We start from the raw sequence: 26,233 nt of genomic DNA, 5'->3' as shown, positions 1-26,233 counted from the left end.
ACCTTCTTCCAAAAAATAAAGATAACCCCCCCTTGTATTTTGTGAAATCTGGCCCTCTAATGGAAGTTGGGCTGCGAGCTATAGTTCTTGTCGGGAAGGATGAAGGGGTGAAACCCTATATCCAAAATGTGGCTAAATTTAAGGAAAATGAACAAAAATTGGCAAGAGGAACATAAAACCAAACTTTCCTAGCCATACTCTTCTCTCTAACACATGGTGAAGGCCTAGTTCCAAAATTGAGCAAAGATGAACAATAATTGGCAATTAAAACATAATTAAACCAACCTTTCATAGCAACTAATAAAAACAATCTTAATTACCAAACCTATCTTCTTCTCTCTCCACACAACACATGAACCATTCATTAAACAACTTAATATGTCATGGATAAACTGATTTGAGAACTAAACATGAAAAAGGAGAGAGGATAGACAAAATCTAACCATATTAAACAACTTTATTTGAGCGAATAGAGCAAAAATGTGGCTAAAATGTGGCTAAAATTGAGAGAGGATACACTCTCTCTCAAATGGTGAAACCCTAGATCCAAAATGTGGCTAAAATTGAGCAATAATGAATAAAAATTGACATTAGCAACATAAACCAACCTTTCTTAGCAATCTTCTTCCAAAAAATGAAGATCAAAACCTCTCCCCATGTATTTTGTGAAATCTGGACCTCCAAAATCGCCTCCAATAGAAGTTGGCTGCGAGCATACAGTTCACTGTCGGGGAAGAAGAGGGGTATTTATAACAGACAGTTCACTGGCGGTTGGCTTTAAAAACCGCCAGTGAAAATTGATTTCCACTGGCGGTTATCTTAACACAACCGCCAGTGGAAATAGGATGTTTCCACTGGCGGTTATGTTAAGATAACCGCCAGTGGAAATCAATTTTCACTGGCGGTTTGTGTTACACAACCGCCAGTGGAAACATCCTATTTCCACTGGCGGTTGTGTTAAGATAACCGCCAGTGGAAATAGGTTTCCACTGGCGGTTTTTAAAGCCGGGCCCACCTGTTTCTTTCACTGACGTTTGATAACGGAAACCGCCAGTGAAAAGTTGAACGTGCCGCAGGCTTTGAGCTTATTTGTACTAGTGGAAATTCCTAGAGCCAAGTCAAGCCAGCTCGCGCGAGCTGGTGAGCCACTCGTGAGCCGGCTTCGCCAGCGTAGTTGCAAGCCTGCCACCATGCGCCTATGGGCTGTGGCCCAAGACGGCAAGCCCAATGTCAGCGACGGCCCTGAGGGGTGCGCGCGGGGCGGTCGCCCCGTGCCCCCGGAATGATGGGGCCCCACTCCTGACACCATATCAGTACACGTATCAATTAAATCGACAACACAGATTGGGCCTCATCATCAGAATCAAAATGACATGCACTTGCTTTCCTGCCGAGGCCTTGCTTTGCTTCCTTGGGAACATAAACCGCCAGGAGCAGATCACGGAAACAAAACGGCAATCTCGCGCCGGCCGTCGTGTTTGCTTGCCAAAGTCTGCATGGCACATCGCTTGCCTCCGTCTCCGCCTCTGCTCATCGCGGCCACAACGGCGCCACCGCCCTCGGTTGCTGTCATCCAGTCAGGCAGTCACGCGTGGCACAAGACCAAGTCTGCATCAATAGTGCAGTAGCAGATCGCTGTTTCGCGGTATAATTTTTCTCTGTGCTTTAGATGATTATTGATTACTAATTAGACTAGTGTTTAGATATTTAAATGGATTGTTTTGGGAATTTTACATCAGGTCATTTGTAATACATCAGTTTAATATTGTCTCGTTATCGCTTTGCTCATTGGTGCCACATAATCGGTATTAATTCTTTAAGTTTATTTTTGTAACTAAGCGATAGCTTCAATCCAGAATTATTTGAGGTCCAAAATGTCTCAAGAAAGACTAAATGGTTTGGCTATTTTATGCATTGAGAAAATATTATTAGATGAAATTGGTACTGATGCTATCATCAATGACTTCGCTTCGAGAAAATGTTAGAAGACAATTTTAACGTAACCACATATTTATATTTTTTCTTACGATGAATAATTTTTTGATATATTTTTAAGTATTTATTACCAATATGTATTATATATATTATTATAATAAGATCCCTATATTAAATCTGACCCAGGCTCCTAATTTGTTAGGACCGTCACTGCAAATGTCAACAGACACCTGTGGGCAGTGCAGGTCCAAGTTCCGTTGAGGTACAGCCTACAGACACGACACAACGCTAAACCTTAAGCCTAAGCGCTCACTAGGCTAATAGCCACCAGACCAGGTGTCCAGGCACTCCGGAGTCCCGACGCCACCGCCCCACCATCGCCGAGCCGCCATCCCAATTCCCGAGGAGCGAAGCCAAGCGGCCAAAGCCCCCTCACCCTGTGCGGTTGTTCCCCTGTCTGCTAGGGCACCATCTCAACAGCTCATGCACCAGGGCCACCAGGCGGTCGAGCATTGACGCTTGCCTGGCTTGTTGCTGCATGCTAGCCTATTGCTGTCATCTGCCGTGGAGTGGCCAATGGTGCCTGTTGGCCTGTTGGGCGCCAAGGCTGATCGCCAGGTAGCCTCTTAGCTAGGCGCTAGGCAGAGGCGGAGTAGCCCGTGGACGCCACGCATGGCTGCTCGCTGCTGGACGTTGGGCAGCAGGCTCGCAGAGCTGACTTGAGCGGGATCTCGAACCGTTCCTTCAGTGACTGAGCCAAAAAAAAAAGTTTACGAGGGACTGAACTAAATTGCTGCAGTATAAAAGCTCATTCTACATTATATTATATACATTTTAGATTAGGGGAGACTATAGTGGGGCACTATAAGATCCGAAACGGTAGGGGGGCTCGAGCCCCGCTCGCCCCACCGCTAGATCCGTCCGTCCCTGCGCTCCTGAGTTAAGCCAAGCTGGTTTTTAAAGCTCGCCACATTACCGAGCCTTGACAGGCTCAGCTCGTTGTACCAGCGAGCCACACCGAGCTAAGTTATGGCAGACTTTGCTAGTTTGCAGCCCTAGTCATGAAAGACGTCAGAAGGACCTTTGGAACCGGCCATTGTAGCCAATCTAATAGATCTGATCTCCTCGTACCTAGTGGAGTCAACAAAACTTATGTTAGCGTATTTTGGGCCAAATATTAACGAACCATAGTGCCTTCATGCAACATGCAGGACCTTGGGGTTGGCTTTATGGGTTGTTGGACAGTCTATGGTAGGTCACCAGACCGTGTATGATGGGGTAGATAACTCTGCTCTTCTTTACGGGTGTGCGGACCGTCCGCGTGTAGGTGGCGAACCACTATGCATAGAAGATTTCGTGTAGAACCTAGATCTCGTCTCCCGGGAGACACTACCGGAATCAGCTTCTTTGCCGTGTGTTCTAAACACACGGCAAAGGCTATTTTACACTCGGCAAAGCCTTTGCCGAGTGTAACACTCGGCAAAGAACGCTCGGCGAACTGTACATCGGCAACAGCTTCTTTGCCGAGTACTTTTTGTCGGGCACTCGGCAAAGACTTTGCCGAGTGCCATTTGGCACTCGGCAAAGAAAAGTCACCGTCACGGCGCCAAGTGACGGTGACGGATCCTTTACCGAGTGCCAACGGCGACACTCGGCAAAGACTGGTCTAGTGGACCCCACAGCCAGTCTCTGTGCCGAGAGCCCTAGTAGGCACTCGGCAAAGGAGGTTTCTTTGCCGAGTGTCTGGTGGACTGGCACTCGGCAAAGAACCCTCCAGTGGGCCCCTTTGCCAGTCCCTTTGCCGAGTGCCTTGGCAACGGCACTCGGCAAAGACATCTTTGCCGGTTCCCAGGTTTCCTTCTTTGCCGAGTGCCATTGTCAGCACTCGGCAAAGATGGCTTTACCGGTTCCCAGGTTTCCTTCTTTGCCGAGTGCCATGGTCATAGCACTCGGCAAAGCGACCTTTGCCGAGTGTTACACTCGGCAAAGTGACCAGGATGTCCCTTTTTTATTTGTTTTTGCTGTTCCATCCAAACAAACAAAAGATATATATCATTCACATCACATTATATATCATTCGCATCACAGAATCAACACATTTATCATCAACACCATATATATCACAAATATCACCACATAAATCAGGTTTCACAGCACATAAGTCTCATTAAGTATCTCACAAGACCAAGTATAACTAACATCACCAACACTCACAAATATAAGTTTGGATCATCACAAAACAGATATAAGTCTGGATCATCACTAACATCACCAAGTATCTCACAAGACCAAGTCTAGCCAAACATCACCAACACTCACAAGACCAAGTCTGGATCATCAACGAGGTGGGCATCTGGACTGGTTCGGCGAAGGGCTGGACGAAGCATGAGGGTTGTTCGACGCCGCCGATTGACGCTGCACAGAGAATAGATTGTATGTGTGAGAACATATGAATATATATCATGCAGTACTAAAATTTTGATACTCACAGGAGTAGTGAACTCAGCAGGGTCAGTTGCAGGGAACAACGGAGGTGGTGGAGCATGACCCTGTGCGGCGCCAAGGCTCTGCACGTACGCGAACAAATCCGACATCCTCTTCTCCAGCTCCTCACGTTGCCTCCTCTCATCATCTAGCTGAGTCTGTAATATTTCGCCCTAATGTTACGATAATGCAAAGAGAAGATATATAAAAATTAATGAACGATGAATAGATAAGGAATAACCTGGAGTTGCTGGATACGATGCTGTGAGGTGTCCTGCCGAGGTCGTATGGCTGGGCTCGCGCTCGTGCTCCTTGCTCGCACCTGAGAGAGAGTGGGAGTGGAGGACGAGTCGATTGCCCCGTCGGCAATCCAGTACCGCCCATGCCTCTTGCCTCCTCCGACCCTCATGAGGACATCTCCGTCGATGTCCTCGGTCCTCGGATCGTAATCTGGCCCATGGACCTCCTTGGCCATTGCGGTGTACTCACTGAGTCGGCTGTGGATGGCGGGGTTGGTGTACGCCTCGGGCCCGTCATCCGGGTTGTAGGTGACGTCGGACGTCGCCTTCCCCTTGTGGGCCATGGCATATGCCGAGAACGTGGAGCAAGGCGCGCCACCATGTGCCGCCGACTGCGAGAAAACCAACGATATGGTTAGAAATCATGTCTAATCGAAAGTTATATACCTAAATAAAAAAGAGCGCGTACCCATGCTTCCGCGTATTTGCCCAGGCTGCGGCTGCCTTGATGGTGGGAGGGACCTTGCATCAGCAAACGCCGTTCCCGGCTAGCGTTGTGCGCCTCGTCCCACTCAGCCGAGCACCACCTCTGCACCATCTTCTCCCAGCACTCAGGATGCGCGGCGCACCAATGAGGAATCATCTAAAAAAATATAAGTACACCGCATATCAGAAGATAAGAATAAGCATATTTAGTACCAATAATAAAGTTTTGTATTTACCTGCAAGTACTGGTCCGCAGTCAATGACATGGTTCGGGCGTCCTTCTTGGTCACCTTCTCCCCAAGGACGGAGCCGTGGTAAGTGACGATGGCCTGGATGCGCGCCTCGTAGTGCATGTCCACGACGAGCTTCTTACAGCACGTCGTAGACACCACATCCGCCCTGGCCTCGTATCCAGCATCGCACCTGAAGAAATCCTACATACAAAGACGATGTATCCATACATTATTTAAAGAATATGCAACAAATGCGACTTATTAAACAATATAGTGCGAGAAAGACTTACCCACAGCTCTTGCTTGACCCGCTCCGCCTTGTTGTTGAATTGTCTGCCGTCCCGATCTACTGCATCGGGGGCGACGGCGTAGTGGTCGAAGGTGTACGCTGGGCTCGTCACTCCGGCGTACTCGACAAGCCCAGGGAAGTGTTCCCGGCATAGAAGGCCGAGGATGCCATTGGGGTTGCGGCCGTGACCCCCTGCAGTCTCCAAAACCATCCAAGACCTGTCGAAGTGATTAAGATGAAGTATTAGTTTCTATTATTAATTTGAACATATAATATGAAAAAGCAGCAACAACATCTAAAGTTACCTACCTCTCTCCATCGGGTCGTATGAGGGGACGTCTGTCACGAAGAATGGGTCGCTTAGGTAGGCTCGCGGGACCTCGCAGGTAGATACTCCTCGAACCTGAGGAGCCAGAACCTGAGACGCCCTGCTGAGCGGCGGCGTCGTCGTCGTCGTCCTGCTGCGCCGCATCGTCGTCGTCCTGCTGCGCCGCATCGTCGTCGTCCTGCTGTGCCGCATCGACAGCGGCTTGCTGCTCCACCTGCTGCTGTACAGCGTCGTCCTGCTGCGCCTCCTCCTCCGTCCTACGGGTGCTCCTCCTCCCCCTCCCCCTCCCCCTCCTCGTCCTCGTCCCACCGCCCACCATCTTTGTCCAACAACCTGCAATTAAGAGTAAACAATTAAGCACAGATAAAAAAATATGTATTTAGAAACATATGCAAAATAAATGAAATATAGCATTACATCGATTAAAAATAATCTTCATATGTGTCCGGGTTAGCCGGATCATAAGTGTCATCATCACTATCAACCATTTCATAGTCAACATCATCTGAAGGCACAACTTCGTCATTGGCATTGCCTTCAAGTATTTCTAAGTCATTCTCATTTTGCACCTCATCATCCTCGTCATCAACAACCATTTCAATATCTACTTCCATTCCGATCGCTTCGGTTAAGTCTATCTCAAATTGCCCTTCGAGCCCATCTTCTTGGAAGAACTCTCCGTCATATGTGTCCGGGTCTAAGTTATAATCTTCATCGTTTGGAACAGGTAATTTAGCGTGCGGTGATACCTTATACACAACATCCCAACCCTTAAGATGTTGTTTCGTTTGGCACGCATATGGAAGATAATACACTTGTGTGGCCTGTTGGGCCACAATGTAGACATCGTCTCCTGTTAAGGTGGAATCCTGTCGAATTTCGACTATCCCAAGATTAGAATGTGTCCGTCTCGTAACTTCAGGGTCAAACCAATGACATTTGAATATCACTGGAGTAAGAGGTTTGGAACCATAAAAATTGAGTTCATATATTTCTTCAATTCTTCCATAATACTCGACCTCGTCAAGCCCGGGCGTAAAGACTCCAGAACACGTGGTTTTTCGATTGGGCCGACTTTGGTCGTAGCTTGTTGTGCGAAAACGGTATCCATTGATGTCATACCCAGAAAATTTCCTGACCCTATAGGCAAAGCCATTGGCTACTTGTCTCAACTCGGCACTCATAGACGGCTCTCTTTGGCCCTGCAAGTTCAAACACGCTAGATTGTTATATTATTCGCACGTAAGAGCAATTTGGAATAACAAACTAAGCACGTACCTTATGTTTAAACCAGGAAATGAAATCGGGCAATCCATTTCCCGCACCCTTTCTAAGAAGGGTATCATATTCCTGTGGAGTTGGGTCCCTTGATCGACGCCAGAATTCATGAATAAATTGCTCCATGTATGGCGTCACCTCTTCAAGGTTGGTCAATACATATAGCATGATATGGCGCCACTCTTCATGTCTCAGGGTCTTGGTGGTCGAACCACTCGCGCTTCCGAGTTGCCCTCGAAAAATGCTGAGGTTCGATTCATTGCCGCCATCATTGTAACGAGGGGGTGGATTATGCACGCTCGGCAGTTTGTCACCATAGTAAGTTGTTGTGAAGTTTGACACCTCCTCCAGTATGTATGCCTCTGCAATGGAAGCCTCGATTTTGCATTTATTTCTACATTTCTTTCGGATACTCTTTAGACATCTCTCGATTGGATAGCACCAACGTCCCTGCACGGGCCCCCCCATTCGTGCCTCATATGGGAGATGAATAATCAAATGCTGCATCGGATTGAAGAAGCCGGGTGGAAAGATCTTCTCCAGCTTACACAGTAACACGGGTGCCATCCTTTCCAAGTCTGCAATCATGGTCCGAGCTAACTCTTTTGCACAAAGCTGGCGAAAGAAATAGCTCAACTCTGCAAGCGCTAGCCAGACATGCTCAGGGACATAGCCTCGAACCATCGCCGGAAGAATTCGTTCAATCCATATGTGGAAGTCATGACTCTTCATCCCTAAGACTCGCAGAGTAGATAAGTTCACCCCCCTACTAAGGTTAGCTGCATACCCATCAGGGAACATTAACATCTTGATCCACTGTAGTACTTCCTTCCTCTGGGCCCTGCTCAGGACGAAATCGGCCTTAGGCCTTCTCCATGTCTTACCACCACTAGGCGGCTTCATCTCTTGGTTTGGTCTATCACATAACTCTGCCAGATCCACTCTTGCCTTTACGTTGTCCTTTGACTTATCAGGAATCTCCATAATTGTCGCCCAAAGTGCCTCGGCGACATTCTTTTCAGTGTGCATCACGTCAATGTTGTGTGGAAGGAGCAGGTCATCATAATAGGGGAGCCGAGTCAAGCCCGACTTATGTGTCCACATATGTTGCTCACCATATCCCACAAAACCACCTTCTGGGTTGGCCACGAGACCATCTATCTGTTCGCGAACTTCGGCACCAGTCATCATTGCAGGTGGGCGGTCTGTCACCACAACACCTTTCGTAAAGTTCTTGATGTCTTGTCGGAATGCATGGTCAGGAGGGAGAAATTGTCGATGTTTATCGAATGACGAATATTTGCCACCCTTCTTCAACCAAATGAACCTAAGAGCTTCCTTGCAAACTGGGCATGGAAACTTACCGTGAACACACCAGGCGCAAAATAGCCCGTACGCCGGAAAGTCATGCATGGAGTACTGGTACCAAACATGCATTTTGAAGTTTGTCTTCGTAGCTCGGTCGTACGTCCATACCCCTTCCTCCCAAGCACGGACCAATTCATCAATCAAAGGCTCCATGTACACGCCCATTTTATTCCCCGGGTGTCCAGGAATTATCAACGACACGAATATGTTCTGTCTTTGAAAGCATACGCCGGGGGGGAGATTGATGGGGATAACGAACACGGGCCAACATGTGTATGGGGCAGCGGTCATTCCATAGGGATTGAACCCATCTGTGGCCAGCGCAACACGAACATGTCGAGCCTCTTTGGCTTTCTCATGGTGAATGGCATCAAAGTGGGTCCATGCTTCACCATCGGATGCGTGAACCATCTTGTCAGGATTGTATCGTTTGCCTTTTTTGTGCCATGTCATCTGTTTCGCGGATTCCTCTGTCATGTATAGACGCTGGATCCTCGGTATGAACGGAAGGTGGCGTAGGATTGTCACGGGGATGTCGAGCTGCTTCTTCTGTCCATCACCAGAGTCTACCTCCATGAACCTAGACGATTTACACTTCGGACAGTACTTTGCCTCAGTGTGTTCTTTCCTAAATAGGACGCAGCCCTTCGGACAAGCATGTATCTGCTCATACGTCATCTTGAGTGCACGAAGGAGTTTCTGTGCCTCGTACATGCTCTTTGGCAGAACGTGATCCTCCGGAAGCAGGCTGCCAATAACTGTCAACAAACCATCGAAGGCGTCTCGACTCATGCTATACTGCGACTTCAACGCCATTATACGCCCAATGGCATCCAGTTGAGAAACCTTTGTCTTGCCGTGAAGGGGTTTCTGTGCCGCGTCAAACATGTCGTAGAATGCCTTTGCGGTCGCCTCTGGCTCGTCCTCCGTACGTCCTTCGGCGAACTGTGCCTCGTGATAGTCGTTCAACATGTCTGCTACCCCGGCATCAGCATCGTAATCCTCGACGCGTTGTCTCACCACCTCCTCTCTCGTGCGATGCGCTTCACCATGGAAGATCCACCGAGTATAGTCCGGCGTAAATCCATTCTTCCAAATATGTTCTACCATGGCCTTCTTTGGTTTTCTTTTCCGGTTGTCACATTTGCTGCACGGACAAGGGACTAGGCTAGCTCCTTTAGCAGCTTCGCCATATGCCCGTTCCACGAAAGCATCGGTCTTCCTAATCCATTCTGGGGTGACATCATTACGTCGAACGCGGCCCGTGTACATCCACTCACGGTCCTCCATCCTCTAACATATATAACCGAGTATAGTTTAATATAGACATGTAATGCATGTACACTACGTTCCTACCTTCTAATAGGTGAGGATAGGTCCTAATCCCACCCGCGGTTGCGTAGATGGAGTTAGTTTCCATGCTCTACTCCGATCCGAGATAGAATTTCGGCAGCACCTCCCCGCTGTTCTCCGGATACACGTCCTGGCAGGGAGAGTGTACTGTCCGGAGAACAACAGGGAGGTGACGCCGAAACTCTTTCTCGGACCGGAGTAGAGCATGGAAACTAACACCATCTACGCAACCGCGGGCTGTCCAAAAAACGTGGACAATTCGAAACTGATACATTTGTAGATATGCAAAGATCTGCATATCTACACCGTATCACTTTCGAACGGGAGACGCCTAACTGGGTTACGTGATCTACGACCATGATGCGGAAATAGAGGTTATACCTAGGGTGGCGGTGGAGTCAGGCTAGTGGGGCTGTGGCGGGTCGGTGCAGTGGCGACGCGACGCGGTGCAGGCAGACCCGCAGCGGCTAGGAAGACAAGTATCTTCTCTGTAAAAAAGAAACACAAGTCTATTAATACAAAAAAAAATCGACAGCACCTCCACTGTACGTTGAGGTTTTTAAAACCTGCAAATAACACTAACAGCACGATGGCTGACATGCACACAGTAACAAAAAATCTCAACTTGCTGCGGCCTACGTTCGACTTGCTGCCTCGACGGACGGCCGGCTCGATCTCGACCGATCGCCGGTCGTCGATCGGAGATCGATGGAGTTCACCACTCCCCCGCCCGCGACCCGGTCGGGCGGCGGAGAGGAGAGGGCGGCTGCTGAGCACAACCAGCACCACCAGCAGCAGCATGCGACGGTGGAGAAGGAGCACATGTTCGACAAGGTGGTGACGCCGAGCGACGTCGGGAAGCTGAACCGGCTGGTGATCCCGAAGCAGCACGCGGAGAAGTACTTCTCGCTGGACGCTCGCGTGGCTGTGGCTGGCCAGCGGGGCTGGCTCGCTACGGCGGCTGGAGGTTTTGTATTGACTATAGAAGGTTGAACTCCATGACCATCAAGAACCGTTTTCCCATGCCCTTGGTGGATGAGATTCTGGATGAGTTGGCAGGAACTCAGTTTTTCACAAGTCTAGACATGACTGCGGGGTATCATTAGATTCGGATGGCAGAGGAGGATGAGGGTAAAACTGCATTCAAAACTCATCATGGATGCGGGGTATCATGAGATTTTGAATTCCTATGAGACAGATGCTGAAGCCCAGGAGTTAATTACTCAGCTGTTGGTGCATAGTCCAAATGAACAAGGGTTTAGCTTGCAGCAAGGTATTGTCAGGAAAGGTGACCAAATTTGGATAGGGTCCAACTCTGCCCTTAGAACCAAACTGATAGCAGCTTTACATGACAGTGCCATGGGGGGGCATTCTGGTATACATGCAACTTATCAGAGAGTCAAGAAACTTTTCTGGTGGAAGGGCCTTCTCGGAGTCTAACCTGGTCGGCAGAGGAAGCTACGGGTCAGTGTACAGATGCAGGTTAAAGGGGCACGGAATGGAGGAGGAGATGGCAGTGAAGGTCTTCGACCTCGAGATGCCAGGCGCGGAGAGGAGCTTCTTGGCCGAGTGCGAAGCGCTGAGGAGCATCCAGCATCGCAACCTTCTCCCCATCAGAACCGCGTGCTCGGCGGTCGACAACAGGGGCGGCATGTTCAAGGCCTTGCTCTACGAGTTCATGCCTAACGGGAGCCTCGACACGTGGTTGCACCCTAGAGCGGCGCCGGCGGCGGGCGAGAAAGCTCCGAAGCGTCTAGGGTTCTCTCAGAGAGTGAACATCATCGTCAACGTAGCCGATGTGCTGGACTATTTGCACCACGAGTGCGGGAGGCCGACTGTTCACTGCGACCTGAAGCCCAGCAACATCCTCCTGGACGACGACCTGAACGCCCTTCTGGGAGATTTCGGCATCGCGAGGTTTTACGCTGACTCCAAGTCAGCACCGTCGCCGGCGGTAGACCCAACTAGTTCCGTCGGTGTGAGAGGGACTAGTGCGCAAACCACAATGAGAATAATCCAGAGAATCATATCCGTAACAAACTCACCTGAATTGTTGCGACTCGCTGACGCTCCGACGAGCTCACGCCCCGGCGGTGGCGCGCCGGCGGCCACGGGTTGTCTCAGCGCGGCGGGCGCGGGGAGGCGGCGGCGCGGCGAGCCGGCGGCGCGCGGCGGGCGCGGGCGGGCAAGGCGGGCGCGGGGAGGCGGCGGCGCGGCGAGCCGGCGGCGCGCGGCGGGCGCGGGCGGGCGCGGCGGGCGCGGGGAGGCGGCGGCGCGGGCGGGCGCGGCGGGCGCGGGGAGGCGGCGGCGCGGCGAGCCGGCGGCGTGGGGAGGCACGGGGAGGCGGCGGCGAGCGAACGGCGCAGGCGGCGGCGCGTGACAGAGAGAGTGAGAGGAGAGAAAGAAGGAGAAAGAAGAACGCGCGGGTAGTTTATTTCCTTTCTTTGCCGAGTGCCCGTGATCCGGCACTCGGCAAAGATTTTTTTAAAATATTAAAATATTCTTTGCCGAGTGCCAGATCAGCGGCTCTCGGCAAAGAGTTCTTTGCCGAGTGTCCCCCGTTCCGGCACTCGGCAAAGGTTCTTTACTTCCTCTTTGCCGAGTGTCACACATCTAGCACTCGGCAAAGAAGTCTTTGCCGAGTGTCAGCCCTAGACACTCGGCAAAGTGCATTTGTATTTTTTTTATTTTGTCTCCCAAACTTTTTGTGGTATGTTCCTACACTATGTAGATCTACATGTATCATTTGTGGACAATTTTAACAGAGTTTGAAATAGCTAGTAGATTTAGTTTGTTTATTTGAATTTCTTCGGAAAATTCAAATTTGAACTGCAGGTCACTCGAAACTTGGAAAACCGTGCATGAAAAAATGATATTCATGTTACTTAGCATAAGTTACGACCGATTCCATGAGCGGACCGAAAACTTCGAGCAAAATGCTCACTAAACATGGTCGTGAACTTGCCATCCACATGTTTAAAAATTGTATAAAACACAAACAAAGTCAGAAAATCATGAAACTTGTCCACGTGTCATGATATCATATGTACAGGTTGTGATAAAAAATTGAAAAAATTTCGAGAAAACTATGACGCGCTATGTGTACAAACCTAAGAGATCCACATTGAAACTCTATGATTTCATGTGTAGTTCTCTTAAGTTTCTACACATAGTGTCTCACAACTTTGTCCAAACATTCTCAATTTTTTATCACAACCTGTACATATGATATCATGACACGTGGACAAGTTTCATGATTTTCTGACTTTTGTTTGTGTTTTATACAATTTTTAAACATGTGGATGGCAAGTTCACGGCCATGTTTAGTGAGCATGTTGCTCGAAGTTTTTGGTCCGCTCCTGGAATCGGTCGTAACTTATGCTAAGTAACATGAATATCATTTTTTCATGCACGGTTTTCCAAGTTTCAAGTGACCTGCAGTTCAAATCTAAATTTTCCGAAGAAATTCAAATAAACGAACTAAATCTACTAACGATTGAAACTCTGTTAAAATTGTCCACAAATGATACATGTAGGTCTACATAGTGTAGGAACATACCACAAAAAGTTTGGGAGACAAAATAAAAGAAATAAAAATATACTTTGCCGAGTGTCTAGGTATGGCACTCGGCAAAGAGTTCTTTGCCGAGTGCTAACCGTTGGCGCTCGGCAAAGACTGACGGCCGTCAGCTTTGGGACGGCCGCTGACGGCCCTTTGCCGAGAGCCCCGTTTGCCGAGTGTTCGACACTCGGCAAACATGGATTTGCCGAGTGTGGACCTGTACCGAGTGTCCTACTCTCGGTAAAGATGCTCGTTACCGAGAGCCAAGCTTTGCCGAGTGCGGCTCTCGGCAAAGCCGTCTTTGCCGAGTGCCCGAGAAAAGGCACTCGGCAAAGCGGCCGGCACTCGGCAAAGTCTCGGATTCCGGTAGTGAGAGACCCCGTCGAGGATGAGAGATCGTAGGGTTGATTCGGGATCGACAGACTATCCAAAGCACATCTAGACGGCATAGAGTCAAAGAGAGGTGAAAATTGAGGTTGGGAAATTGTAACTAAGGTTAAACTACTCCTGGATCTAATACATAAGGTAAAATTGGTTTGATAGATCGATTGTTTGTTGATTCCATTGGTCGTACCCCTTCTATCATATATATATATGGGATCTAGACCCGTTCCTAGACGAAATCAAACAATTTCCCATGAGTTATTAGGATAACCATGCAATGGATAAGACATAAGCCTGAATTAATATATTCACTAATATATTCACGGACGGTCTGGGCTACATCGCATCGCTAGACCATTCGGCCTGTCGGCTGGCAGATCTGGTGTTCAACACATTATACAAAAACAATGTTACTAACATCTTAAAAATGAGCAATAAAGTCCAAATTTTGCATAGCTAAATTAGCTTGCCATAAAATGGATATTATTATACATATATATATCGCGAAATTAAGTGTCCCATTATTAATTAAATAAAGTGAAGGGCCTCCGGAAATCATATTTTAGTTTCATACCATTGGGGTGTTAGTTGGAGAAAATGTATTCGGAGGGACTTAGGGCTAGGAAAAAGGTCTATGCATGCATGTGCTTCATCTGCCATTTGCTCGAGAGCATGCTCAAAAACAAAAGTACGTAGCGAGAACTTCCTTAGCTAAATGAAAACTTTGAGCAATCGTTCAGTTGAATTTCAAAAAAAAAAAAAAATCATCGGCCAATGGATTTCAGCAAGCTGGTTCCGTACTGTCCATTTTCATTAGTTACGCCACCATGCTTGATGCTCCAACCCAAGTAGAAGATGATCGCAGACTTCAGACGTTTCACCTCATTGCTGATCACTTATTTGTATGTACGACATCAATGAGTACCAGTGTTCTACGGGACTCAATGTGAACAGCTAGCTCATTACATTCTCATGTAGCGGTAGGTGCACTCAATGAATTGCTGAACAATATATAGATGCTGTTGCTATATAGCTCCATGGATCGCAGTATAGTGTAGTGTGGACACCCATGGCGAAAAGAAGTGTGTTTAATTTTGCTGAGAGAGATGATCGAGTGATTCACAAAATCCACCGTGAGCACTTGTGTTTGCTGCATACAATAAGCATAGGAGACATCGGGACCCCTGCTCTACGACATTCCCAAGAGTCTTGCTCTGCGTTGCCACTTTGCTGGCCAGTCAGGACACTTTCACCTCTGGAAAATCCATGTAAGGCCTTGTTCGGTCATTCATATCTCACATGGATTAGAAGTGATTGAAAAATTTTAAGAATTATTTTAATTTGCTAAACTCACTCAATCTCGTTTAATTCATATGAATTGACACTAAAAGGAACAAGCCCTAATCTGGCAGGCCCATACACCAGAATCCACTAAAAACTATATCTAAATAGCGCTGTGAAAACCAAACCTAAGTTGTAAGTAGTACTATCTTATCAATAATTTTTTTTTCAAAATTCTTTGCAATACATATTGCATTCTCTATCCCTGTAATTTTGTCTAAATGTTCTCAAGCGTTGGAAGACGAAGTAGGGTAGTATATATATGCCGCGAGCATTTTTACATTGATCCTTGTGGGTTCGCTTGTGTGAAATATTGTGGGCCCTGCTAGCAACAAACTGCATCATCTATCATCCCAAGAAACTTTTTGTTGAGATACATATGTGAAGTGTAGGGTGATAAGTTGCAAATCACCACAACATGTGGTCATATATGTAAGTGTACCCCGTATGTTAACGTACAAGATTATTGCAAATAACTTACAATGCTGCGACGTTCAGCAGAGGACGTTTTCTGGTGACATAAGTAAACCAACTTGCAATATATCACAACATTAAAACAAGGAATTTCCGACAGCTTAAACCGTCAGAAATAAGCTGTTTTCGACGGCTTTAGCCTTACATCCCACAACAACTGTCCCTCGGCCTTATCACGTCAGAAATAGCCTTATATCTAACGGCTGACATCGAAAATAGCTTATGTCCGACGGCCACATGCAGCGGTTGTCCACTAAACATGCTAAAGGACATAACGAGAGCCAATGGGGCCCACTGACTAATGTCCGACGGCCTATATGGAGACCATCATATATATATATATATATATATATATATATATATATATATATATATATATATATATATATATATATATATATAGAAAGCAATAAACATGGTACTACCTTGCCTCGGGCTCTAGTCCATCAACTTCAGGAACAAAGCCATCCAGGAAAGCATTATCCTGGAAGAGCGCCCTGAAATCCTCATGCTTTGACCGGACAACAGAGCTAATAAATGGCATTTGTGTTTACAGAGCGCGCTAAGGAGGCCACAGCCCTATTGGATCATCAGGATGTTCCACACCTGGGAAGCAGGATTCACCTCTTGAGACATGGCAACAAGACGATCACTACGCCTAGAAAACCCATGTGTCAGCACCCACCAGGTTGCCGGAGCACAAGTGGATTAAGGAGCATAGGCCAGGAGCACAGGCCAGGAGCACAGGCCATAGAGCCAGAAGGCCCAATCCAAATTGTTTTGGCCTAGAGTGGTCCATGTAATCGAGGGGTGTGAGTATTTGGCTGAGGGAAGGCTTCTGTAATGGCCTAATGAAAAACTGAGAACAATCTCATTCTTCTTACCCATGAAATTCCCGTCTCTGTGTTGGCAGCTGCTAACAATTGGTATCGGACTACTGATCGATGGGACTAGAGGGTACTACTCGATCCATCCGTTACACGAAGATGGCCAGGGCGTCGAATCTGAGCATCGCCACAAGTCTGGTGGCGCAGTCAAAGCAGATCGAAGCACAGTCAAAGAACATCTCCGCACATCCCAAGCTACTTTAGCAGTTGTGTGACCACTTCGAGATGCAGGACTCCAGTTGGGCTAACCTCGAGAAGCTGGTCACCAACAACGACGACGACACTACCGTACTCCAATCCCAGTTTGTCACCTGCGACAACGAAGCCAACCTCGAATGGCACCGCAATGATGACTTCGTCACCCACCTTATTCCTCCGACCACTACGCCGTCGCCCCCGATGCAGTGAATCGAGACAACATGCAATTCAACAACAAGGCGGAGCGGGTGAAGCAAGACCTGTGAGTAAGTCTACCTCGCACTATATTGTTTAATACATCACATGCGTTGCACATTCTTGAAATAATGTATGGATACATCTTCTTTGTATGCAGGATTTCTTCAGATGCTAGGATGGATATGAGGCCAGGGGTCGATGTGGTGGCTACGCGAGCTGTAAGAAGCTCGTCATGGACATGCACTATAAGGCGCGCATCTAGGCCATCATCGCTTACCATGTCTCCGTCCTTGAGGAGAAGGTGAGCAAGAAGGACGCCCAGACCATGTCGTTGACTCCGTACCAGTACTTGTAGGTAAATACATAACATTAATATTGATATTAAATATGCTTAATTTTATCTTTTGATATGTTGTGTACTTGTTTTTTGTAGATGATTCCTTATTGGTGCATTGCACATCCTGAGTGCTGGGAACAAATGGTGCAAAGGTGGTGCTCGACCGAGTGGGACGTGGTGCACAACGCTAGCTCGGAATGATGTTTGATGATGCAAGGTACCTGCCACCACCAAGGCAGCCGCAACCTCAGCAAATACGCGGAAGCATGAGTATGCCCTCTCTTTAATTTAGTCTAACTTTCGATTAGGCATGATTTCTAACCATCTCGTTGGTTCTCTCGCATTCAATGTCAAATGGTGGCTAGCCTTGCTTCGTCTTCTCAGCTTACAACTCGAAGGACGGGCCTAAGGCTTACAACAACCTCGTTGTCCACAGCCACCTCGGTTAGTACACCGTCATGGCAATGGAGGTCCATGGGCCAGATTACGATCTGAGGACCGAGGACATCGACGAAGATGTCCTCAGGAAGGTCGAAGGAGGCAAGAGGCATGGGCGATACTGGATTGCCGATAGGGCAATCGACTCGTCGTCCACTCCCAATCTGTCTTAGGTGCGAGCAAGGAGCACGAGCGTGAGCCTAGCCATACAACCTCAGCAGCAAAGCTCACAACATCGCATCCAGGAACTCCCGGTTAGTGCTTCTGTGCCTCATCATTCATTGAGTTATATACCTTATGTCAGTGTTTTGACCTGAGGATCCTAACCAACTAGTGAATAAGTGTTGTGTGCCCTGGTCCAGATGGGTGATGCAAGAAGACACAAGTTTTATCCTGGTTCGGGCAATAGAAGGCCCTACTTCCAGCAGAGGGGGATGAGACTTATATTATCTTGCACCTAGGTGCTTATAGTAGGGGGTACAAGCTAGTCGAGAGAGGGAGTGGATCCCAAGTCTCTAAAGATGATTGAGGCAAGTGCCAATATCGGTTGTGGAGGTGAAAACCTATGAAGTGTTCCTCTGTCCCTTGGAAGCCCTGGACTCCTCCTTTTATAGCCTCAAGGAGGGATCCCAGGAGCGCCAAGGTTTGTCGTAAATGGGAGAGGAGGCGAGTTCGAGCCCCTGTAACAGCATGGCCACCGAAATGGCCTTTGACCTTGTGGTTGTCTTGGACCAGAGGGAGAACATCCGGCCCTTGTATCTTGCATCTGAACTAAGTAGAGAGCCGAGGCCAGGATCAGGGGCACGGATGCATACCCAAGCCTATCTCGTGGATGTGTTGTCTGAGTTGTAGTTGTTGGAATAGTGATAAGCATGGGGAAATGCACATGGTAAGTCGTCCTGTATGGAGTAAAGCAGATTTGTCACCAATCCCGTTGTCAATTGTCTCTGCCGAGGTTGGTGACGTCGGTTGTCCTTTCATCATTGTTATCTAGGCCAAGGCTATACTCGGGCGAGGCGCAGGTTCCTCCTAAGGCCATGGTCGGACCTACGCTGGGGCATGCAGTCGTGTAGGGAGTGTTAGGATAGTCACCACAATGGTCTCCTGTGGGATTCGCGGGAAGTTGGTGGCTACTGCTAGGGCAGTTGGCCAAGGTGGAGCTCAAGCGAGGCGGAGCCTTCTCCCGAGGCTGAAGTCGTATTTAGGCAATGCGGAGTGCTCTCCCAAGGGCGAGGTTGTGCCTAGACACACACATGTCCCATCCGGAGTTGTTCGAGAACAGTGGCTGGAGTAGGGGAGTAGTGTCCGTTATTCGAGGGCGTGCGTCATCGTAGTTGGCTAAAGTAGATGGGACCTCGCTCCCATCGTCCCCTATTTGACTATGGTGTCACATGGAGTAGATATCCGAATCATCACATTTAATGCGCACGTCTCCACAGTTCTCGTTCATTTGGTTGAGGCTAGGCCCGAGGACGTCCTCTGTCCAAGATGAGCTTGGGTGAGATGGAAATTGCCTTTCCGAGAAGGGGGGCTCGGACAAGACGAGGATTTCTCCTAGACGCTGCCTCCACCCGAGGATGGGCTCGAGCGAGGCATAGTTTTGAGCGACCGTCGAGCGGGGCATTGGGCAAATCATGGTTCAATCCTGCTTGATCCTAGGTAACATGTTTTCTGATTTTTTGGTACTTAGGTGTTAGGTATGATTATGGGCACAATATGGGTACCCCTAAGTATGATACCCGACACCTTCTCTTTGCATTATTATAACATTGGAGTGAAATATTACAAGCCTAGCTAGAAGAAGAGGGGAGGGAATGGATGGAGTTAGAGGCAAGGATGGGGGAGGAGCGGGAGGCAGAGTTGGCGGATCAGTAGAGGATGGTGGAGATGTTCCAGTACATGTAGTGCTTTGGCGCCGCACAAGGTCTTGCTCCACCACCTCCGTTTTTTCCTCCAGCTGACCCTACTCAGTTCCATACTCATATAAGTATCAAAATTTTAGTCCTGCATGATATATATTCATCTGGTCTCACACATGCAATCTCTTTTCTATGCAGCGACAATCGTCGACATCAAACAACCCTCATGGATCACCCAGCCCATCGCCGAACCAGTCCAGCCGCCCACCTCGCTGATGATCTTATGTTTGTGAAACTTATTTGTGAAACTTGGTCTGAACTTGTTGTTGGTAATACTTTGTGAGATACTTGAGACTTATGTTTGTGAGTGTTGGAGACTTATGTTTGTGAAACTTGTTTGGTGTTGTGATATTTGTGAGATATATGGTGTTGGTGATACATGTATTGATTCTATGATATATGTGATTTCAATTATATATATATATATATCTTTTGTTTGTTTAGATGTAATAATAAAAACAAATAAAAAGGGGTTTTTTGGTCACTTTGGCAAGTGTTAAACTCGGCAAAGAGGTACTTTGCCAAGTGCCATGACCATAGCACTTGGCAAATTAAAGAAGGCATACCTTGGAAACGGTAAAGCTTTTTTGCTTAGTGTTGTAGTCCTAGCACTCATCAAAGAAGCACCCTTTGCTAAGTCACTACCGGAATTCGGCTCTTTGCAAAGAAGCCTCCCAGAACACTTGGCAAAGAGACTGGCAAACATGCCCACTAGACTTTTTTGCCGAGTGCTAGGCCAGCAGACACTCGGCAAAGGGGGCTTATTTGCTGAGTGCCCCTAGGAGCTCTCGGCAAAGAAACTGGCAAAGTGGCCCACTATAGCCTTCTTTGTCGAGTGCCAGTCCAGCAGGCACTCGGCAAAGGGGGCTTCTTTGCCGAGTGTCAGAGGTAACACGCGGCAAAGGTTCATCACCGTCACTTGGCGCTGTGACAATGACTTTTCTTTGCTGAGTATCGTGCGACACTCGGCAACCCTACAAAAAGTACTCGACAAATAAGTTGTTGCCGATGTACAGTTCATCGAGACCTCTTTGCCGAGAGCTACACTCGGTAAAGTCTATGCCCAAAGTTTTGTGGGATTTACCGAGTGCCTAAAGCACTCACCAAAGAAGTTGTCTCCAGTAGTGACTACAGTTCAATAAGCTCCAGAGTCTAATGTCACTAGTACAAAGAAGCTCTATAAAGGCTATTCGTAACCCATTTTCACCAACGTTTTTAAGAACCGCCAACACTAGAGGCCTGTAGAAATGGTTTTGTCTACAACACGGTTAACTAAAAACCGCCAGTGGAAATCCATGCAAATTTGGTGCAAAAATGCCACCACGGGCAGGTGGGACCTCCCCTGATTAAAATAATTTTTTGTTATTTTGAAAACCTGGATTATATTTTCTGAAAAAGAATTTGTACGAGCATTTTCTTAAGACAACTGCTACTAGAAATCAATTTCCATTGACGTTTTAGTTAAGAAAATTTTCACTACAAATTATTATCAGGGAATATAAACACGATTTTGAAAATAACAAAAATATTTAATTAGGGGAGGCCCCGACCTGCCCATCGCGACATTTTTCACATGCTTTGCGACCATTGGGATTCAAAGCCCCAACGTCACCCTCGCGCATAGTCTCTTCTACCATTTCACTCATCATTCACTTGTGTCTAAATTGTTGTTTTGTTGGCCACATATTATAACAAACTGAGTGTAAATCGATTGATTGTGGCCCTAAACGAATTCAAACAAAAAAGTTGTCAGCTACAAAGTTTAAAAAACTTTTCAAGATCTAGAAATTTTATCTTGGTACATTATCCATCTGAGATCGTTTCCAGAATTTGTATTTCAAATTTGACAAATTTAGATGCAGTTTTGGGAGCTCAAATGGTTTTAAATGGAAGTTATCAACTACAAAGTTTCATAACTTTTAGAGATATACAACTTTTATTTTGGTGGTTTGTTCATACGATGTCATTAAAAATTCAAAACCTCAAATGATTTGTACTGACATGTCCTTAAAAACCACCAGTAGAAATCATATTTGTACTAACAGGTACTTAAGAAAAGCGCATGTATAAATCAAGAATTTGCACCGATAGATTTCTTAAGGAACCGCTAGCACAAATATTAAGAAAACCGCCAAGTGGAAATGCACGATTTGCACTTGCGATTTTTAAAGAAAAACGACAAGTGCAAAGGTGTTTCCACTGATGGTTCTTGAGTATGGCCAGCCATTTTACTTTCATTGTCTTGATAACCAAAATTGCCTGTAGAAAGTAGTGCCCACAGCAGGCATAGAGCTATTTTCTACTAGTGTGTTTAAGGTCGATTCACCGTATGAATTTTTTTGAAATAGCGGCACTACATCGTTTTCTAGCTAGAAGCCGTCCATAGCTAATACTCCCTCCGTCCCAAAATATCCGTCGTTCTCACTTTTTAATGATTCAACCATTTTTACTTTGATCTAATATATACAATAAAATGTTAATATTTATAGTACAAAATTAGTATCATTAGATATATATATTTAAATATGTTTTTAGTAAAATTATTTGGAGATACAAATATTGATAATATTTTCTATAAATCTAGTCAAACTTAAAAAAGTTTTACTAACATAAATACCATAGCGACAAACATTTTGGGACTAGAGAAGTAACAAATTTTGAATGGACCTAGAAAATTGGAAATGTGAACATATCATTGTGCGTATAAAAGTAAAACTAGTAAGAGTAAGATGTTGTGCATTGTTATGGGGTATACTTAATTTGTAATAGGACATAAAATATGTATATTATGTTGGTTAAGTGGGTCTACATATGGAGGTAACATCTAAGGTTTAAATTCCTACTTATACATAAGTTTATCTTATTTTTGCATAAAGCGGAAAGGGAAAAATAACACACTACGAGTGTGGAACCATAGAGGGAAGAGGAAGCATAACACACGACGACTGTAGAACCACGGAACCATGAAAACTAGTAATTTATATAGTACTAGTACAATGCTCGTGCACCAATGACACACAATTATATTTGATACTCATAAAAAATAAATTTAATATCAAAGCGAACATATGGTACACATATCATATATTAAACTAATAAAACAAATATTACACTTCAACTTAGCCAAAAGATCGAGAAAGAAGTAAACTACACTAGCGGTCCACGAACTTGGCATGTTGTGTCACCTTGCCCCGAAACATAGAAAACCGGGAAAACAGGTCGTCGAACTTTGTAGGGTCATTCAAAACCATCTAAAGCCGGGTTTGCAAAATTGGATGCCAACATGGCAGGCCACGTCAGATCCACTTGGGGGCATGTTGTGTTACATGGGTCCCCAAACTTGAATGTTGTGTCACTTGAGTCACTAAACTTTCATTAGTGCGCTATAACGTGGCACGACTTGTCAACATCCATTTTATATGTTACAAAGGTACATCTTTATCTTGTATACATTATCATCATTTAGTAGTGACAACCTTCCAACATTCTATCTACATGGCTAGAGTTGCTCACTCTAGTGTACATGTGGACTAAATTATGTGTATCTCAACATAAAAACATATTAATCCACCTAAGTTTCACCTATTCACCAAAATACAAACAAGGGCCTTTCAATCCGCCCCTTCTTGGTATCGATGATAATTCTACAAGCAAATGGAAACTAAGCATAATCGAATGTAGTAAATTATTAACTTCGTTTGGATTTTATGTCGCATATATAACTTTTAAGCTTTGTCATTATGATATGAATAAGCACCATAAAACAGGATTTAGTAGTGATAACTTTGCCTACATGTGTGCTTGAATGATTTAGATCCATGCTCATACGCATACATGAATATGAAAATTGTGGGAAGATAGTCAATAATGCTAAGGTATACAAGATAAAAATGTACTTTGTAACATGTATATCACTCATTAAAAACATAATGATAACTTGTCGGTCGCTCATCCTCTTTTAGTTAGTGGGATGATACTATGTGGAAGCGCTAGGCTGCATCCCGCTTCCTGTCGTGTTGGATATTTGGATTTGGATGGTTTCTCATGCCTTATCTGTTGACTTATTGCCTTCACTACCAGAATCCGGGCCTTTGCCCAGTGCCAGCCTCTTTGTCGAGTGCTTTTTCTCGGGCAGTCGGCAAAGCAGCCTTTGCCGAGAGCCGCACTCGGCAAAGTCCTGCTCTCGGTAACGAGCTGGTTTACCGAGTGCAAGACACTCGGCACAGAAAAACTCTCGGCAAAGACTCGTTTGCCGAGTGGCAGACACTCATCAAAGGCGGCTCTCAGCAAAGGGTCATCAGTGGCCAATCTAAAGCTGACGGTCGTCAGCCTTTGCCGAGGGCCGAGGTCGACACTCGGCAAAGAGGCTTCTTTGTCGAGTGCCAAATATCTGGCACTCGGCAAAGACCTCTTTACCGAGTGTCTTCTTTGGACACTCAGCAAAACATATTTGTATTTTTTTAATTTTGGCAACCAAACTTTTTGTGGTATTGTTCCTACACTATTTAGACCTACATGTACCATTTTGGGACAATTATAACAGAGTTTTCAATAGGTAGTAGATTTAGTTCGTTTATTTGAATTTCTTCGGAAAATTCAGATTTGAACTGCAGGTCACTCGAAACTTGAGAAACCGTGCATGCAAAAATGATATCCATGCTACTTAGCACAAGTTACGACCGATTTCAGGAGCAAACCAGGAACTTCGAGCAACATGCTCACTAAACATTTCCGGCCATGTTTAGTGAGCATGTTGCTCGAAGTTTCTGGTCCGCTCCTGAAATCGATCGTAACTTGTGCTAAGTAGCATGGATATCATTTTTGCATGCACGGTTTTTCAAGTTTCGAGTGACCTGCAGTTCAAATCTGAATTTTCCGAAGAAATTCAAATAAACGAACTAAATCTACTACCTATTGAAAACTCTATTATAATTGTCTCAAAATGGTACATGTAGGTCTACATAGTGTAGGAACATACCACAAAAAGTTTGGTTGAAAAAAAATGTACTTTGCCGAGTGTCTAGAGATGACACTCGGCAAAGAAGCCTTTGTCGAGGGTCAAATAGTTGACACTCGGCAAAGTGTAGTGAAATAATCTTTGCCGAGTGTCGACTGGGGGACACTCGACAAAGAGGACTTTGCCGAGTACTGGATTGGGGGCACTCGGCAAAGTATATTTTAAAATTAAAAAAAATATTTGCCGAGTGCCAGATCACGGTCACTCGGCAAAGACCGTTTACTTACCGACAGTTAGCCCTTTCTTCCTCACTCTCTCACTCCCACTCTCACTCTTACCGCCCCGCCGCCCCGTCGCCGTCCGCGCCCCTCGCCGTCCGGCCGCGCTCCTCGCCGTCCGGTCGCGCCGCCGCCGCCCTCGACGCGCCCCCCGCCCGGCCGCCCTCGACGCGCCCCACCCGGCCGCCCTCACCGCGCCGCCGCCCCCTGCTGCGCTCGCGCCCCTCGCCCCTCGCCACTCGCCCCTCGCCGCGCCCGCGCCTGCGCCCCTCGACGCGCCCCTCGCCGCGCCCGCCTGCCCGCCGTATGCCGCGCCCGTGCCCCCACCGCGCCCTTGCCCGTCCGTCGTCATGCCCTCCACGCCGCCGTGCCTCGACCGCCGCGACTCGTCGTGTCGCCCGCGACCCCACGCCCCGTCGTCTAGTCCGCGACCCGCCGTCTCGACCGCGATCAAACCTCGAAGGTGGTTTATATGAAATGATTAGGTTTAATATTGAGTCATATTTATATACGTGTTTTGGTTGGGTTAATATGTAGCCTTGTGTAGCATCCCAAAAATTCAAATCTTGGAATTTTCTCAAACTTGCTCTAAATTCAAAATGAATTTCAAATTTCATTTCAAAATATTTGTTTACGAGTTGATATCAACAAATACAATATAGTGGTCTATATTCTCTCCAAAATCCTCCTCAAAATATCCTAAAAATATTTCCTCAGTGACCCCCCCCCTCAAATTCTTTCTAGAAATACCGCCCAGATATTTCCCCAGTAACCCCCTTCAAGTTCTTTCCAGAAATACTGCTCAAATATTCCACCAATATATCTCCAAGTATTTTCCCTCTTGAGAAATACCTTCAGAATCATTTTTCAAGTCCCTATAAATATTTTATTCATAACTTTCCTCATGCTCGTACGTATACGTATGCCTTCAGTGTCATACGTTGAGCTCTACAAGCTAATTACACTCATACAAGACAAATCCATGCTAATCGCCCACTAATCCTCTCATCCTCCCACTAATCCTCTCATCCCTCCCCCAAATCCCCCCACCATGGCTATAAATAGAGGGGCAAGGGCCTCCTCTCATCCCACCCCAAGCTATTTCATGGCAACTCTCTTCCCCCCCCACACACCCACTCCATGTTCCACACAAGCACACACTAGCATAAGGATCGTTCGATCGTTCTTCGATCGTTCGTCCCCTGTTCTTAGTTTGTTCGTTCGTTTGTCCGATCGTTCGATCGTTCGTCCGATCGTTCATGGTTCG

The 26,233-nt window shown here is 46.7% G+C and overlaps 1 protein-coding gene across 1 annotated transcript; it reads left to right on the top strand.

Annotated features, from left to right (window-relative positions):
- The first annotated feature begins 11,452 nt into the window (after window positions 1-11,452).
- Window positions 11,453-25,442, top strand: LOC103645020 (receptor kinase-like protein Xa21). The gene is made up of 2 exons (XM_035961630.1): window positions 11,453-11,984; window positions 24,982-25,442. The coding sequence occupies exons 1-2, from the start codon at window positions 11,492-11,494 to the stop codon at window positions 25,440-25,442; spliced, it is 954 nt and encodes a 317-aa protein (XP_035817523.1). The 5' UTR covers window positions 11,453-11,491.
- Window positions 25,443-26,233: the final 791 nt, after the last annotated feature.

This window comes from Zea mays, chromosome 1, assembly GCF_902167145.1.
Source record: "Zea mays cultivar B73 chromosome 1, Zm-B73-REFERENCE-NAM-5.0, whole genome shotgun sequence".
NCBI lineage: Eukaryota > Viridiplantae > Streptophyta > Magnoliopsida > Poales > Poaceae > Zea > Zea mays.
Note: the sequence above shows the minus strand (reverse complement) of the source record. Positions and strands in the feature narration are given on the sequence as shown.

Bases quoted from the DNA above. Each gene is read 5' to 3' on its own strand.
- LOC103645020 (XM_035961630.1), top strand. From the start codon at position 11,492: ATGGAGGAGGAGATGGCAGTGAAGGTCTTCGACCTCGAGATGCCAGGC. The intron at 11,985-24,981 runs GTGCGCAAACCA...ACTTACCGACAG, and splicing joins CGTCGGTGTGAGAGGGACTA to TTAGCCCTTTCTTCCTCACT.